The 17537-nt window shown below is 46.4% G+C and overlaps 1 protein-coding gene across 1 annotated transcript in view; it reads right to left on the bottom strand.

Moving 5' to 3' along the window:
• The window catches only part of CHMP4B (charged multivesicular body protein 4B), a 28585-nt gene extending 15474 nt beyond the window's left edge, over positions 1 to 13111 (bottom strand). Inside the window, exon 1 of the mRNA XM_058036141.1 lies at positions 12800 to 13111. Within this exon, the coding sequence (XP_057892124.1) occupies positions 12800 to 12995 (196 nt within the window). The 5' untranslated portion in view covers positions 12996 to 13111. The remainder of the gene's footprint in view (positions 1 to 12799) is intronic.
• Positions 13112 to 17537: the final 4426 nt, after the last annotated feature.

The raw sequence follows: 17537 nt of genomic DNA, 5'->3' as shown, positions 1-17537 counted from the left end.
TTGCTCTGCAGAAAGCAGCAGTTTTATTTTTGCTGCTTCTGAAAATCCTATTCCATCTTCCTGGCACTTGCCTGGGCAGCAAATTTCATCAGGAACAACATCCTGGCTGTCCTTGGAAGGGGATAAACAAGGAATTGCCTGCAGTGAGGAGCTTTATCCTGGGCAGCAACTGCTCATCTCTCACTGCTGCGGTCCAGCAAACTGCCTACAGATCTCCAAAAAAAACCCTAAAAAGAAAATTTAAAGCCATTGACAAGTTATCCCCAAATAACAGATTAATGTGTCTGTGAGCAGATAAAAAGCCTGGTGACTACAGACTGATCAAACTCTGATTTTTGCCTTGAATATAAAAACCTTTCAGCAGAGTTCTGATGGCTCCAGAGCTGCTACACCAGGACTGCCCTTGCTGGTGCCATCCAGAGGCATCCAGGCCATGGCAAGGATGGCTCATCCCAGGGGAGTCTCAGAACAAAATGTCAGAGGTTTAAACAGCCAGGTATGATTTTAAGCTCCAAAAAACCCAGTGTGATTTTAAGGGCCTAACAGCCAGGTGTGATTTTAAGCTCCAAAATACCCAGTGTGATTTTAAGCTCCAAAAAACCTGGTGTGATTTTAAGCACCAAATAGCCAGGTGTGATTTTGAGCTCCAAAATACCCAGTGTGATTTTAAGGGCCTAACAGCCAGGTTTGATTTTAAGGTCCAAAAAGCCAGGTGTGATTTTAAGGTCCAAAAAAACTTGGTGTGATTGTGAGGTCCATAAAGCCAGGTGTGATTTTAAGATCCAAAAAACCTAGTGTGATTTTGAGGTCCAAAAAGCCAGGTGTGATTTTAAGCTCCAAAATACCCAGTGTGATTTTAAGGGCCTAACAGCCAGGTGTGATTTTAAGCTCCAAAAAACCCAGTGTCATACAAAAAAACTGGTGTCATTTTAAGCACCAAATAGCCAGGTGTGATTTTAAGATCCAAAAAACCCAGTGTGATTTTGAGGTCCAAAAAGCCAGGTGTGATCTTAAAATCCAAAAAACTCAGTGTGATTTTAAGGTCCAAACAGCCAGGTGTGATTTTAAGCTCCAAAATACCCAGTGTGATTTTAAGGGCCTAACAGCCAGGTGTGATTTTAAGGTCCAAAAAAACCTGGTGTGATTGTAAGGTCCAAAAAGCCAGGTGTGATTTTAAGCTCCAAAAAACCTAGTGTGATTTTGAGCTCCAAAGAGCCAGGTGTGATTTTAAGGTCCAAAGAGCCAGGTGTGATTTTAAGGTCCAAAAAACCCAGGTGTGATTTTAAGGTCCAGACAGCCAGGTGTGATTTTGAGGTCCAAAAAGCCAGGTGTGATCTTAAAATCCAAAAAACCCAGTGTGATTTTGAGGTCCAAAAAACCTGGTGTGATTTTAAGCTCCAAAGAGCCAGGTATCATTTTAAGCTCAAAAAAACATGGTGTGACTTTAAGGTTAAAAAAACCTGGTTTAATTTTAAGCTCCAAAAAGCCTAGTGTGATTTTGAGGTCCAAAGAGCCAGGTGTGATTTTAAGCCCTGTGGTGTCCAAGTGAAAAAAATGTATATCAAAAAACAGACAGGGTCATCAAAAAAAAAAGTCATAAAAAAGGCCATCCAAAAAAGTCAGTTTTGTCAAAAAGAAAAAGGAAAAAAAAGTAATGAAAAAAAGGGTCATCAAAAAAAGTAATAAAAAAATGGTAATCAAAAAAGTCATAAAAAAGGCCATCAAAAAAAGTCAGTTTTGTCAAAAAAAATTTTTAAAAAAAGGAAAAAAATGTAATAAAAAAGGGTCATAAAAAGGTAATAAAAAAAAGACGCATCAAAAATTTTTTTTTATTTTTTTTATGACTTTTTAAAAAAGTCATAAAAAAAGGCCATCAAAAAAGTCATTAAAAAGTCATAAAAAAGGTCATCAAAAACAAAGTCATAATAAAGTCAGTTTTGTCCAAAAAAATTAAAAAAAAAAAGGAAAAAAAGTAATAAAAAAGGGTCATCCAAAAAAAGTAATAAAAAAATAGAGTCATCAAAAAAAGTCATAAAAAAAGTCAATTTTTGTAAAAAAAAAATTTTAAAAAGGGGAAAAAAGTAATCAAAAAAGGTCATTAAAAAGTAATTAAGAAATAGTCATAAAAAATAATAAAAAAGTCATCAAAAAAGTTATTAAAAAAGGCCATCAAAAAAAGTCAGTTTTATCAAAAAAAAGGGAAAAATGTAATCCAAAAAAAAGTCATCAAAAAAGTCACTTTTGTCCAAAAAAATTTTTAATAAAGGAAAAAAATTTAATCAAAAAAAGGATCATAAGAATAAAGTGATTAAAAAATGGTCATTAAAAAAATAATAAAAATGCTCATCAATTAACATAATAAAAAAATGGTCATCAAATAAAGTAATTTTAAAAAGTAATCAAAAAAGGTCAAAAAAAGTAATAAAAAAGGCCATCAAAAAACAAGTCAGTTTAAAAAAAAAGGGAAAAATATAATCAAAAAACAGGGTTATCAAAAAAAGTAATTAAAAAAGGGTCATAAAAAAAGGTAATAAAAAATGGTCATCAAGAAAAAAGTCATCACAAAAAAATCATTTAATTTCCAAATTAAATTATGTATTTTCTAAAGCTGCCTGAGTAAATTAGCCTCTCTTACTCTTTCCAACTTGTGAGAAATGTGTATTTTATGATTGGCTTTTTGCAAATATTCAAACGAATATTATATGTGTTGTGTTAGAAAGTGATGCTGTATTAATTCTCTTAAGTAGTGTGTTAAATAGAGTTTTAGGTTATAAAAATTGTTAAAATAGAAACAATGCTGTGTAGGATATTTTTTTAAAGAAAGGACTCGCAGTGAGATAGCAGCCACAGGACACCTGAATCTTTCAGAAAAAATGAATTTATTGCTCTCTTATCAGAAGAAATGAACTTCTTCCCACCTTGAAGGTGCTGTCAAGATTCAGAGGAAGAAGCTGAGACTGCCCAGACAGAATCCTGTGTTTTGTGAAAAATGCATGTATTTTATGATTGGCTTTTTGCAAATATTCACATGAATATTAAATGTGCTGTGTTAGAAAGTAATGCTGTGTTAATTCTCTTAAGTACTGTGTTAAATACAGTTTTAGGTTATAAAAATTATTAAAATAGAAACGATGCTGTGTAGGATATTTTATTAAAGAAAGGACTCGCAGTGAGATAGCAGCCACAGGACACCTGAATCTTTCACAGAAAAAAAATTTATTGCTCTCTTATCAGAAGAAATGAACTTCTTCCCACCTTGAAGGTGCTTTGAGGATTCAGAGGAAGAAGCTGAGACTGACCAGACAGAATGCTGTGTTTGAATGGAATTTATGCACCATGGATGAGGTGTATGAATATGCAACAGGCTGTTAATCCTCTGTTAATGTGGGTTCTTTTTTAGGCTCATGCTGTGGGAAAACATCCATAACTCTTTGTCTGTATTGTCTCATATTGTCCTAATTCAAACTGTCCAAATTATTATTACTCTAATTGTATTACTATTTTTATAACCATTTTATTACTATTAAACTTCTAAAAAGTTTAAGTACTCAACCAAAATCTAAACTTTTAGGATGAGAAATGTGTGTTCCCTAAGCTGTCCCTGAGATTCTCACAGCCTGCAAATACTATTTATGGGTTTTCTCTTTTATTTTGTAGTTGCTGAAGGTACCTTGTTAAAGAGAATTCCAGTGAAAACCCAGAATCTTCCTTTGAATCTCTGCCAGAAATTCATCAGGTTCAGCTTTGCAGGAACAGCTCTTAAGTATCTCAAAATGCTGGTTTCTCACAGGAAAAAAAACAAACAAACAACTCAGTTCTCTAAGCTGAACAGTGTTTTTGTAATTAATTCACAAACTGAGAAGATCCTACCCTGAAATGGCACATTTAAGACCTTTTCTTGCTGGGGAATTCAAAGAGTGGCTGCCTGGGAATCCATCAGGCATTTTCCAGCCTTGGACCATTATTATTAGAGCCTTGCCAAGTCTAAAAATTTCATTGATGCTGTCATAATATTTAGCATTTCTCTTAACAGCCTGACTTCCCCAGATGAGATATTTTGGGATGTAACAAAGATTTTTTTTTGGTGAATGCTGAGATTCCAACACTGACTAGGGAGGAAAAGCTGAGAACACAAACCTTCAGAAAGCCAAAAGTTATAAAGCAAGTAAGACAAACCATATTTATTTTTAAAAAGTTTGTATTTTTTGACTCAGCCTCCAAACACTCCAGAGGCAACACTGCAGTATTTTTGGGGGTGAGTTGCAGTTTTGAATGGCAATGCCATGCTCTGAGGCTGGGATCAGCTCCAGAGCCAGGCTCAGCAATAAATTCTGCTCCTGCTGATGGGGCTGCCAGGGATGCAGTCCCAAAAAAGCCTTTCTGCCCCTCACTGTCCCCCCAGGACAGGGCACGTGCAGAGCCCACCATGGAGAGCATTTTCAGCAGGTAAAATCCTCACCTTCACTGGAGATGCAGCTCCCAGGGAGCCCACAATGAAGTTTGCTTTCTATTAACTTGTTTTTATTTCATAACCAACCAAAATCACCTCCAAATGTTTCAACACCACTGATTCCTGTCACTCTGCCATTTCTCTTTTCAGTTCCACAACACCTGAGCCAGCTCTGTGCACAGAGCCCCTAAATGTGGATGAAATCCTGCCAGGCCCTGAGGGGCACACACAGTGTGGGGGTTTGGTGACACTTTCAGCCCCCCACTGCACACATCCCATCACATCCCAGGGAATGACACTGGTTATTTGGACACCTCCAAACTTCCAGAGGGCTTTCTGTTTGAGCTGGAGATGCAAATTACTACTAACATGTCAACAGTTAGAAAATTAGAATTTATCAAGGAGCAGTTCAAAAAACTAAAAACATACAGTGCCTTTTGTAAGTGTTTTGAGGGGCTAATTTCCTTCTTTTGCTTTCCAACATTGAAATAAGACAATTTATACAGTTTATACAGAAATAAGCAGCTTAGAATAGGCTAGGATAAGGAAAAAGAAAATAAGAAAATGGGCTATTTTTACATAATACATGTGAAAATTAATTCTTATTTGTGGGATCTCAGCACTTCAGGACTGATGTGCAGAGTGACTGAGACCACCCTTGGGGGGCTCGGGAATCTTGGAATGTTGCCAGAAGTGTCTGGTGGCTGGACTTTGATCTTACACAGGAGAAGACACTTGTATGAAGATGAGAGGATTTTACTGGAGTAAATAGTGAAGAGATAAGTTAATTAGAGTGTGAAACATAGAGTTTAAGATTTTTGTACAGAGGAGTCTAGAGAAGTAAGATAGAAGAATTGAAGCGTGTTTTGTTTTTCTTCTTCTTCTTAGCTTCTATCTTTTGTGGTGATGTTAGCACTTTGAGATTAGTTATTACTAAAAGTGCACTAGTTAATAAAGGTAAAAGGTATTGGAGAAAATAAGTAAATATTGTATACGTAATTTTGAGTATAAAGATAAGTGACCGCCCCGGGGGCGCTCAGTGTGCTCATAGCTAGCGTGCTGTGTAGACTTCTGTCAAGCTGAGAGAAAATCTTTTAGATAAATAACTAATAAACACTGAAGACTGAGAAAAAACTTGAAGCCTCTTTTTGTCTTTTGAAACGCGGGCTGCCCAGGGCCACCCCGGGCCTTTCCAGGCCATAAAACAGCCGAGAAACCGAAAAGTGGCAACTCTGGGCAGGCTCGAACTACTCACTTTTCTAAAATATTGTGCTATCATCAAACTTCCATCATTCACTGCCACTAGTCAAGAGCTGCAAGACAAAAGCTGCCCACATAATTATCCTGTAACTCCGTTAGCTCCTAGAAACTGCTAATTGGCAAGGCTTCATCTCAGCAGTGAACCAGGGGAAGTCACAGCAGAGCTTTTCCAACTGGGCTTCCACCTGGAAGGACACCATGGACAGAACTGTTGCTGCCTTTGCCACAGCCTGGCACTGAGGTTCACACTCTGCTCTTCTGGGCCCTTGGTAGTGGCCACAAGGAAGGTTCCATGGGATCACAGTGGTTTGGGTTAAAGGGGACCTTAAAGATCACCCAGTGTCACCCCTGCCACAACAGGGACACCTTCCACTGTCCCAGTTGCTCCCAGCCCTGTCCAGCCTGGCCTTGGGCACTGCCAGGGATCCAGGGGCAGCCACAGCTGCTCTGGGCACCCTGTGCCAGGGCCTGCCCACCCTCACAGGGGGAATTCCTCCCCAGTGTCCCACTCTGGCAGTGTGAAACCATTGCTGGTTATCCTGCCATCCATCCCTTGTCCCCAGTCCCTCTGCAGCTCTCCTGGAGCCCCTTCAGGCCCTGCAAGGGGCTCTGGGCTCTCCTCAGAGCCCTCACCTGTCCCGGGGAGCACCCCCAGTTCCAGCCCTTCCTTCAGGCTCTGGAACCCTGCTCCAGGCTCTGGGGGATGATTCAGAGCAGATCCAAGCTCCTGATCACCAGCTCTGCTGCAGCCTTGGGCTGTCTCAGGGAAAAGCAAAACCCTGACAGCATTGATGCTCTGCATTCTCCTACTGCATCCTGTTGGTTTCACACACTTTGTGCCAGGAGTTCCAGTTTGTTGAACACCTGGCTGCAAACATGATGGGAAGTCAAAGATGAGATTGCTCCAGCTTTTAGCTTTGCAAAAATCATCCATTTTAAGCAGTGACAAGATTTTACTTTAAACCCCGCTCAAACTTTGCTGGCTGCAAAATTCAGGCCACAATCTGCTACCCAAAGTCTCTGGGACAAACATCATATACCCAAAAACTGAAATGGCAACGTAATTTTGGGGTTTTGGGAGCAATAAGGGATTGACAGACAGATCTGAATGATACAAATACAAAGCCCAACACATCCCAGTCCAGATAAACTCTCCACAGCTCAGCACAAGTCTAAGTAAAAGAGGGTTAAACCAAATTGATGATTTGCATCATCTGCAAATTATAGTTCTTGAATTAGCCTAGGAGCAGGATTCAGTAATTAGGCCTGGAGTTGAATAAGGTACTAGAATCCAACATTTAATATATTTTGAGAGAAAAAAAAAATAAACACAAACTCAGTAGCTGCAAACATGCCAGGCTTCCCTCCTGACAGGGTACAGGAACAGAGGAAGGATGTATTGCATCAAGTACAGTTACCAAATCATGTATTTCAGAATCACAGAGTTTGGGGATTTTTTTTATGCCATTTTTAAGAGCAGTTTTTAAAAATGTGTTCGTGAATCCCACCACTGCTCCCAAACTGTTTTACACATGAGGGTCTTGTCTCCAAAAACCCCTGCTAAACATAGGTAGGGTAGAATGCAAAGAGGAAGGTTCTTTTTTTTTTCAAGATCTAATTAAAAAGAGCAATTATCACTTTTCCCAAGGCAGGTGGTGAATGCCCATCTCATTAACCTCGGGGGAAGATGAAGCACTCAGGCCTGCACTGCCATCAATATTCCTGCACTGAAACCCTGGCTTATAGAGAAGCACCTGGAACTCAAACATCAATTTCCCATTAAACTGAGACTTAAAACACAGAGAGGGCAGGCTGAGGGGCTGGAGATGGGCTGGGAGTGCTGCAGGACTCCCTGCACATCACCTGATGGTTCATGCAAACAAAACCAGGGGCGCATTTGATTCTGGGAGCAGAATCACTTCTGCTGGCAAGCAGGAGCTTTGAGCTGTGTTCCCAAACATGTCAGAGGCCTCACACACACTCACAGGGTTTCACCCTCTGAATCCCTGCCTGTGCCCAGAGCTGAGGCTGCAGCTTTCCCTGCCAGCTTTGGAGCACCCAGCCTTGCACACAGAACCATCCTGGCCCTCCTTCCTGCTGCCACGAGCTCATTGCCCTGTGTCCCTCAGATGTTATCACAGGTATTGTGATAACAGAGCTGCCCTTCCTCCTCCTTCCTATCAAATTCCAGCCAGCTCCAGCATTTGTGTGGTTAAGTGTGGAAAACAACTTTTCTCTCTCTTTTTTGTTTTTTGTAAGAGTTGGGTTTTGTCTGGCTCAGCAAGTTAATCCAAGTCGTGGCCAGCCCACACAAACAAGAGCAGCACAGAGGAACAGGCAGGGCCACTCCTGGAGCAGCCTCACTCAGCCAGTCCCAGCTCTGATACCAGAACCCTCCAGCTGCAGGCAAATCACAGCTACAGCCTGATGGGACAGCTTAAAAAAGGTAAAGGGATGTAAGGAGTTCATTTCCATCACAAACCATCACCTGAGGCAGCACTGAGAGCCCCAGGTGGGCCCTTCAAATCAGCCAAGCCCAAGCTCCTGGTTGGTTTGGTTTTGGTGCTGGGTGGAGAACAGGAGTGTTCTCTCTCTAGGAAAAGTCTGAATTATACAGCAGGTATCTAGCAGTGGGTTTGCATCTATTTTGTGTACTCAGTGCTGGGGAAAAACCCAACACTGTGTATGTACAGTGAAAAGAAAAACTTTGACATCAGAAAAGAAAACTGCTCACTGACAGAAACCAGAGTGTAAGGAAAATCCATGAAATGTCACTCTCCTGCTAAAGCCTGAATACATTCTGGCACAAAATTGGTTTTTCACCCATTCTGCTGTTTGTAGCCCTAGTGTTAGCTAACAGACAGGTAAGATCAGTGGCAGGCAGGCACAAAAGAGCATCCACTCACCCCAGATGTGAATCTGAACGAGCTGCTTTTAACACTGGCACTCTGAAGCAGCCCTGAGCTTCCCTCCCTCCTGTATCCTCACACTCAGACATAACTTGAGCTTCAGGTTCCAGGAGAAACAGACTGTGGAATTGTTATAACCGAGGTAGTCAGAGCTAAAGGCATTAACCCCTTGTTGTCTGTGTGCCTGTGCTATTCCTCTGTGTCCTAGGGTGACATTATGATGCTTGTATCCCCAGTTGTGTGTTCAGTTCATGCTGGATATTATGTTCTGTGCCTTCAAGGCTGGCTCTGAAGAGTGAAAGTTTTGTTTTGGTTTTGTTATCAGCCACTCCCCCACGGCTGGTGGGACACACAGACGGGGCAATACGTGGTGGTGCTGCTTTGGCTTTTTGCTTTGCTTTTCCTTCTGCTTTGCTCTTGCTTTTTGCTCCTGCTCATTAGTTAGTTTAGCTAAGCAGTCCAAATTTTTCCCTGGACTGTTTTTCTTTCCTTTTTCTGGGACCACTCAAAGCTGCTCCAGACTGGGCCCTGGGAACACCGAGAGTTTGCACCTTGTGGCTGCAGCAGCTGCCCCAGCACAGGAGGGACTGAGAACAGAGCAACCACCCCCACAGAGACTTTCTGATTTTGTCATCTTTTTCAGAGTGGTGTCATCCAGTATTGTTCATTTTGTGTGCTGGGGGTGCTGTGCCTGTTAAATAAACAGTTTTTTTCCACTTCTCTCTGAAGAATCCTTCCTGAACCGACTGGGGGGAAGGGCTGTGTGGGTTTGCTGTCTGGAGGGGCCCCTTTGGAGGTTTTCTCCCAAATTTGCCCTAAACCAGGCCACTCTGGCAGCTCAGCTTTGCGTGATCAGCCACAGGAACAGAAACAGCAGAGCAGCAGAGATTAGGATCAGCTTCAACTCCCCTGAAACTGAACCCAGAACCGCTGGAGTAGATGGAGCAGCTCAGTTTGTATCACGAGGTTTGGGCACTGAGAAAACATCCCAGCTGAAACAACGGCACGGACGAACTGGAGCGGAATAAAAGGAGGCAGCAGCAGCAGCACGGGGCTCCCAGAGCATCAGGCTCACAGCTGCACTCTGCTTTTGTTAGAGCAAAGTTGATTTCCAGGGCAGATGTAAAATGAGGGAGGAACTGGCTGAGCAGTGTTTAAATTAGTCAGCAGTGCTGCTGCTGCGAGAAATTCATTGAGGAGTAAATCGCTACTCACGAGGTAGAGCTGAAGTGTGGGAGGGTTTCTCAGAGGGGAGGGACAAAGCCCAGAACGCTGTTTTCAAAAGGCTGAACGTTTCCATGAGAACACAAAGCACAAGCATAGCCCAAGTTCCTCTCTGAAGAGGGAAGAGTAACTTGCCTGTTTCCAAACAACCCTTCCAATGATGATTAATCTTGAGAATTTTTCATCCCATGGACAAAACGCGGCAAGGACATTAAAGCCATCACTGCTGCTCTCCCCAGCACACTCAGAACTTTTCATACAAGATTAAAGCCTCCCATGCCAAGAAACAACACAGACTGAGGGAATTTCTACTGCAAAGTTCCTTATTATAATCCCAGAATGTCCTGAGTTGTTTGGTTACACAGCCTGGATACCCTAAATACAGATTACAAAAAACACACAGGTAAAACAAGTTCATAAATTAACAAAACCCTGCATGTGCTTGGGGCGGGCACAGGAACCAGAAACCTCTAAATTTCTAAGATTTAGCTTTCCTAGGGCTCCAGAAGTGCTGCAGGAATGAGTGAATGAGCCTTTGGAAAGCGGCTCACTTGGCACCTGAACAATCACCCAGTGTGCTGGGCAGCTCAGAATGTTTCCTTTTGTTTCCTCAAGTGTTCCAGACAGCCTTTCCTCTGGGACTATAAAAAAGCCATTCCAGGTTTTCCCAAGGTGATTTCAGCTTCCAGGTAAGCTCCCTGCACCATTCTTTCACCTTCTTTTGGCTGTCCCACAGCAGCTTCCAGGACTGCCCAGCTGAGTGAGGGATGTGCAGCATCCACAGGAGATCCCCCAGGAGCAGCAGGGATTCCAGAGTGAAGTGATTAAATCTTGGAGAACTAAGCCTAAGGATTCTCCAAATTTAATTTTTAAAAGTTGATCCAACACTTAAAATAATCTCTAGCTAATTATCTTTCATTCAGTTTTACTTGAAAGCATTTTAACTATACCAAAGTATTTCCATTAAAATGACATTTTCACATATAAAACCAATTTATTTTTATATTCAGTTAAAATATGGATTTAAGTGACTTTGCATCAAAATCGCATAGATAATGGATTATAAAACAACCTAAGGTCAGAGAAAATCCAGTATCTGGATATCAAAAAATGCAATTTGTAGGAGCTCAGCTGATGAACTCAGAAAAACTGAGTGTGTCCTGAGGGGAATTCACTTCCCAGCAAGGCACAGACAATCAGCTGCCTTAACTCCCAGCCCAGTGAGAACAGTCGGCCTCTCAGTTCCAGAAATGGAAAAAGAGTGGTTTCCTTTTCCAGCAGAAACCCATCCCTGCCCTTCTCCTATTCACAGCTCCTTCATTACTCCTGCGCTGCTGCAAGCCCTCAATTAGTGCGAGCCAGAGCGCCGCCGTGGATGGGCAGGTTCTGCTCCTTCCTCCGCCTCCAAGGAAATTCAATCCCTCCCCTGGCCAGGTTCTGAAGGGCAGCACACTGAGAGATGCCTCTACAGCAGGGAGACAAAGCCGAACAGAAAGTTTAGCAGTTCAAAGGCCCAGTGTGACCCAGGAGATGAAGAAACTGCAGAGACACATTTTGGTTCTCATTGCCACAAGAACCACAGGCCAGGCTCGCTTCTTGGAACTGCTGCAGTGTATTTGGTTTAGAACTGACTTGGTAAAGCCTCAAGTCAGGCTCTGCTGAGGTCACTGATAATCCCCGAGCCCTCATGAGGCAGCTCCATCCACGTCACCCACACACAAGGAAGTTCTGGAGTCTGAAGGAGCTCAAAGTGCTGACTGCAGGAGTGACATGAAACTCCTGAGGGTAATTACTGCCGATGAACCCTTGCCAGACGTGTTTGCAGCTCCCTGTGCCACAGGCAGAGCCACTCCTGCTCCTGCACAGAGAGGGCAACAACATCCACACAGAAATCAGGATGTGCTTTCCTGGAAACTTTTACTGCCAAGCTAAAACAAGGAAGAAGTGGACTTTCAGAGCACTGTAATATGTAATGTGACAACTGCCTTATCTCCAGACTCATCAAGCACAGCCAGACCTGCCTGGGGAAGTCAAGTTCCACCTGGGAAACAGCAATTCCATTAATTAACCTAAGAGAGTGTGTGGAAGAGCCTCTTGGAGGGGGCTGAGCAGTGGGAATAACCCCCAAAACAAACACTGCTTCCAAAAGAATGAGTATTTCCATGAGAACACAAAACAAAGCACAAACATACCCCAAGTTATTCCCAGAAGAGGGAACATTAACTATTAAATCTATGTTTATTTTCGTCAGCTCTTACCAAAAGTTCTAAGTGTGTTGGGGAGAGCAGGAGCGACAGCCTGAATGTGTGTGCTGTTTGTTGTCTGTGGGATATTAACTTACCTATTTTACAGAAACCCTTTTAATGCTGGCCAGTTTTCTCCCTGGAAATTCTTCACCCCAACAACAAAAAACAACCAACACAAACATTCAGGCTGTAACTCCTGTCCTCCCCAGCACGCTCAGAACTTTTGGCAAGACGTGATGAAAATAAACACAGATAGCAAAGACTTTTGTGGGTTGGAATTAAAACCACCAGCAAGGCAAATCAAGGGCTGATAGCAGGGTGCTGCCCGGCTTTTCCCTTTCCTTTTCAGGGATATTTCCCGGAGCTCTCCCCACAGTGAGGGGCAGCAACACCACGGAGGAGCCGAGCACTATCGCGACATGGGAGTCACGAGATTCCCACACGGGGCAGCCCAAGGGAAGGGAAGGGAAGGGAAGGGGACGTGTCCTCCCCTCTGAGGAAACCCGGCTGGGGCGGGAACCGCGCCGGGAGGGCGGTACGGCCGCGGAGAGATAGGACAGTGCCAGTAAGTACAAAATAAAGGCACTAAGGTATAAAAATAAAGGCTCTGGGTGTAAAACACAGCAGCACAGCCGCGCCTGCGCTGGCCAAGGCCCTCCCGACCTGTTGCCGGCGTTCGGCGCGGCCCGGCCCGGCCCCCCCCCGCTCACCGCGCTTGTTTTTGGTGCCGTGCTTGCGGGCGGCCGCCAGTTCCTGCTCGATCTTCTTTTCCAGGAACTCCTGCTTCTTACTCAGCATCTCCTCCGTGTCGCGGAGCCGCTGGATCGCCTCCTGCGGGGACGGGCCCTTCCCGCCGCCCTTCCCGCCGGCGCCCGTCCCGAACAGCTTCCCCAGGAGCCCCGACATGGCTGCGCGGGGCCGGGCCGAGGCCGTGCAGCTGCGGTGCCCGCTCCCCTCACTCCGCTCCCCGCACACACTGACCCGAGGCCCGAAGCCCGAAGCCGCCGCTGCCGCCGCCCGACTCCGCCCCCTCGCCTCGCCCCGTCGCCCCCGCACCGCCTACAACTCCCGGCGTGCCTTGCGCGGCAGCGCCGCGAGCGCCGGAGGGCTCTGCGGGCGGGGACTGCTGGGAGATTGAGGCGCGACCGCAGCGAGGCGCGGGGCACGCCGGGAAGGCGGTGCCTCTGAGCAGAACCCGGCAGTGGCGCTGGGGCGCCTGCCGTTACGTGGTGGTGACGTCACGGGAAGCGTGACGTCACGCGCGGTGCCGCGCCGGGCTGTGGCCGGGACGGAGCGGGGATGGAGCGGGGGCGGCCCCGGCCCGGCCTGAGGAGCGGCTCCGGCGGGCGGCGATCGGGCAGGGGACACACGAAGCCGCGGGTGGAGCGTCACAGAGTGATTGGAGGTGGAAAAGCCCGGCACGGTCACTGAGGGGTTCACCAGGGAGCCACGCCGTGTCCCCAGCCCAGAGCGCCGCGTCCAGACCTGCCTTGGACCCTCAGGGACGGGGACTCCGAACCTCCCTGGGGAGCCTCTGACAATGCCTGATATTAACAACGGGCTATTTTGCAGCATTTTCTAACCTGTTTTTAACACCCGACAACTTTTTCCATCAATAAATTCTTCGTAATATCCATCCTGGCTCAGCCTGAGGCCGTTCCCTCTCCTCCTCTACCTGGGGGCACAGCCCGAGCGCCCCGGCTGTCCCCTCCTGTCAGGAGCTGTGCAGAGCCACAAAGTCCCCCCTGAGCCTCCTTTTCTCCAGGCTGAGCCCGTTCCCAGCTGTTCCCGGTGCTCCATTCCCCTCCCTGGACACGCCTGAGGTGCCCAAGAAGTGCCCAGGGGAGCAAAGCCTCGAGTCAGTGCCAATCCCCTCCTCCAGCACCCATCCCCACGGCCAGGGTGACTCCCCTCTATGTACCCCTCAAGCTTGCTCCAGTGTCGAGATGTTTATTCTTTCAAACTTCCTTTTCCGGTGTGCCAACTGTACAGAGGCAAGTGTTTAAATCCACAATTACCAGCAGGGATGTTTAGTGGGTGGTGACTCACTGTGAGCTCATTTCCAGGACACATAAAGCACATGCTCTGAGCTGTGGGGGCAGCATGGACATTCCGTAATGGAATCCATCATTTCACAGACAGAAATACCTACAGACAAAATCCCATGAGGAAATCAAGTCTTGAATCCCTCATCCTGCTGACAACTGGATACTTTTGATTTCTCTTTCTCTGTGCTTGGCCTCAATCACCTGTAAAAGTGATAAAACCCCATCTCCAGTCACAGCAGGGTTGTGACAACAGATAATTAATAACAGACTTAGACAATAATAATGTTTGGCGCTGGAAATCACCCAAGAAAATTGATCACTGCTTTGGAGCAGGGCTGGAATATCACACATCACATGGAAAAGAGGGAAAATGACCCAAACAAATGCTGGTTGGGTTAGAGAGCTTTTTTGTGCCCTGAGAAAGAGGGAAAAGCACTGCTCTGGGAAACACAAAGAATGTCCTAGGTAGCAGGTGGGAGATGAGCAACAGAGCCCTGTAATGGCTCCTGCCCTGTTCCACCTCCCTGACACTGCAGGTGGGTGGGAAAGGCAAATACACAGAAAAAAATCACTGAGGCTGATGGAAACACTGCCAGGGCAGGAAAGCTCCAGCTGACAGCACTGGGGGCTGAGGAGGACACAGTAGAGATGGCTTTTATGTGCCCTTTGCTTCCTCCCACACAAGTGTCTGCTGTCACTGAGCACCACAGACCTTTGCTCTGATTCACTTCTCCCCGGGCATGGCTCTAGTGCTGAGGTTCTCCTGGGAACTTCCAGAAAATGCTTCCAAAAGATGCTTCTGGAGCTGGGGTTGTAAAGAAAACAGCAGTGCCCAGGTGTGCAAACCCAGGGCCCAGGGAATATTTCTGTGTCTGCTCTGGGGTGCCCTGACCCCCAGGGCAGCACTGACTGTGACCCTCATTCATGGAGAAAGTTTCCTAAACTCCAGAATAGACTGGAATCCACAAAAGTGTGAAACATTATAGAGAGCAGTGTAGGTGTATCACTTGGTGAGAAATTGAGGTTTTGGGATTTTTAGTGTGTTGTGGATGGCAGCAAGGTGGAGGGCACAGGGTGTCATCCTGGGTTTCTTCTTCATGCTTCTTCTTCCTCCTTCTCCATGGGTTTGGTGGCATTTTGTAATTGGGCAGGAAAGCCCTCATTGCAGTTCTGTGGGATCAGTTACTGGGTTAAAAGGGAAAATAATCCAGGTGTCAGTTCTTAATTGGATAGTTTAGCTTTAAAAGCCCTTGTACCAAGAGATTGTTGCCATTTTGTGCCTTCTAATGAAAAGCTGCAGAACTCACAGTGGTGAAACTGTTTTACTGATAAGGAATAATAAACACCTGAGTCTGAACATGAATTACTGTCTCAAGTGCCTTCAGTCCAGAGCCAGAGAAACCCACAACTGGGACCCCCACACCCAGGACACAGGGAGAAAAGCAGTGCCCTGAGGACCTCTGATCCCCCCCAGCCCATGGGCAGGGCTCTGCCAGGGAAACAGAAACAAAAGGAATTCAGGCAGAAATCTTCCCTGCAGCAAATGGAAGAGCTTGTAGACATGCTTGAGTTTGCAGGAGCTGAGGCAGCTGGACAAAAGCAGGGCAGGGAGAACAATCACTCCAAGGTTTACCCCAAGAGGACAATCATTTTGCTCAGGATAACACTTGTTCTGGTTCAACACCACCCCATATGCAAACACCTATCAAACACCCAGGGTGGCATCTCTGAGCCCTGGTGTCCCACAGGTGTCCCACAGGTGTGTCAGGGGAAGTGCCCAGCCTTGTGTCCCTCAGCAGCCACACTCAGGGCAGCAGGGTGGCTCTGTTCCCATCCCCAGTGGGTTCCAGCATCCCACTGAGCTGGGGGAAAGCAGCATTTGGGAAGGGCAGGCCAGGTGTGGGTGCAGATCCTTGCCCTGAAGCCAGTGCAGGCTGTGGCAGTGCAAAAGCAGAGGCTGGGGGCAGCACAGGGACAAGGAGCCTGGCAGGGCACTGGAGCAGGCAGCAGCACCCCTGCCTGGGCTCCAGACCCACCCCTGCACAATGGGAATTTTCAGTTTCTGGCTTTGGGACTCCTGCTTAGGAAATCAGAGAAGCCAGGAGGACAGCAGATGTCCCAGTGACACCCGCCCAGACAGGGCTTGTGAGCTGGAGGAGCTGCACCCACACATCAGCACCCCAAAATAGACCTGAGTGCACAGGACACAAAATGACACCTACACAGGGACAGAGGGAAGGGAAATAGGAAATGTGTATTTAGCCAACTGCTTCCTGATCCTGTTCCCCTCCTGGGAGAGCAGGGTAAAACAAACACTGTGGGTAAATAAACAGCCCTTCAAACAGACAGGAGCTTTCACAGAAGCTTGGGCACACCTAAGGAGGACCACCTCGATGTCCCCAGCCCAGTCAGCTCATGCCAAGCACATCCACCCAGGGCAGGATACTCTGTGAAAATCGGTGATGAGGTCTCAGGACATCTCTGCAGGCTCCTTCCTTGTACTGACTCAGATCATGGAATCAAAGAGTGGTTTGGGTTGGAAGGGACCCCAAAAATCATCTTATCCCACCCCTGCCATGGCAGGGACACCTTCCACTGTCCCAGGTGCTCCCAGCCCTGTCCAGCCTGGCCTTGGGCACTGCCAGGGATCCAGGGGCAGCCACAGCTGCTCTGGGCACCCTGTGCCAGGGCCTCAGCACCCTCACAGGGAAGAATTTCTTCCTAATATCACATTTAAATCTTCCATCAGCTTGAGGCCATTTCCCCTTGTCCAGGCCCTTGTGAAAAGTCCCTTTAAGTACTGGCAGTTGCCACATTTCACCACATCCCCATCCCTCTGTTCCCATCCCTGTGCACCCCTGCAGCCTGGCTCCACCTTCTCCACCCCCTTCTATGAGGCAGGGACAAGACTTCTCCTTAACCTCATGTAAATCCTCAACAACCCCTTCTCCCAGCCTCCCCTGGAAGCCCTGAGCTCCATTTCCTCCCACCCACCAACAGCTGGAGCTGCACAAACAGCATCAAAAAAGTGAAATGAGCAGAAATTAAGTTAGGAAGTGAACTGGTGGCAGACCTATGCAGACTGTGACCGTGTGACAGTGTCCCAGCAGTGACAGTGTAAGCCACCATTACACAGAGCACTCAGGAAGCACAGTGTACAGCCCTCTGCAAGCTGCTGGTTTTAGGAATTTAAGAATTAAGGAAGGAGACAGGAACACCTTGAGGTCAAAAAATGGGTTGGATCAGACCAGTCTGACCAGTAATGCTGGGCTGACTGCTGCAGTGGCCAGAGCAGCACAGAGTCCCAGACACAGCCAGGATTTCCAGAACCCAGGACTGACTGACTCTGCCAGGATTTCCATAGCCAGGACTGACAGAACCCTGCCAGGATTCCATAGCC

The sequence above is a fragment of the Melospiza georgiana genome, chromosome 17, assembly GCF_028018845.1.
Source record: "Melospiza georgiana isolate bMelGeo1 chromosome 17, bMelGeo1.pri, whole genome shotgun sequence".
In the NCBI taxonomy this organism is placed as follows: Eukaryota; Metazoa; Chordata; class Aves; order Passeriformes; family Passerellidae; genus Melospiza; species Melospiza georgiana.
Note: the sequence above shows the minus strand (reverse complement) of the source record. Positions and strands in the feature narration are given on the sequence as shown.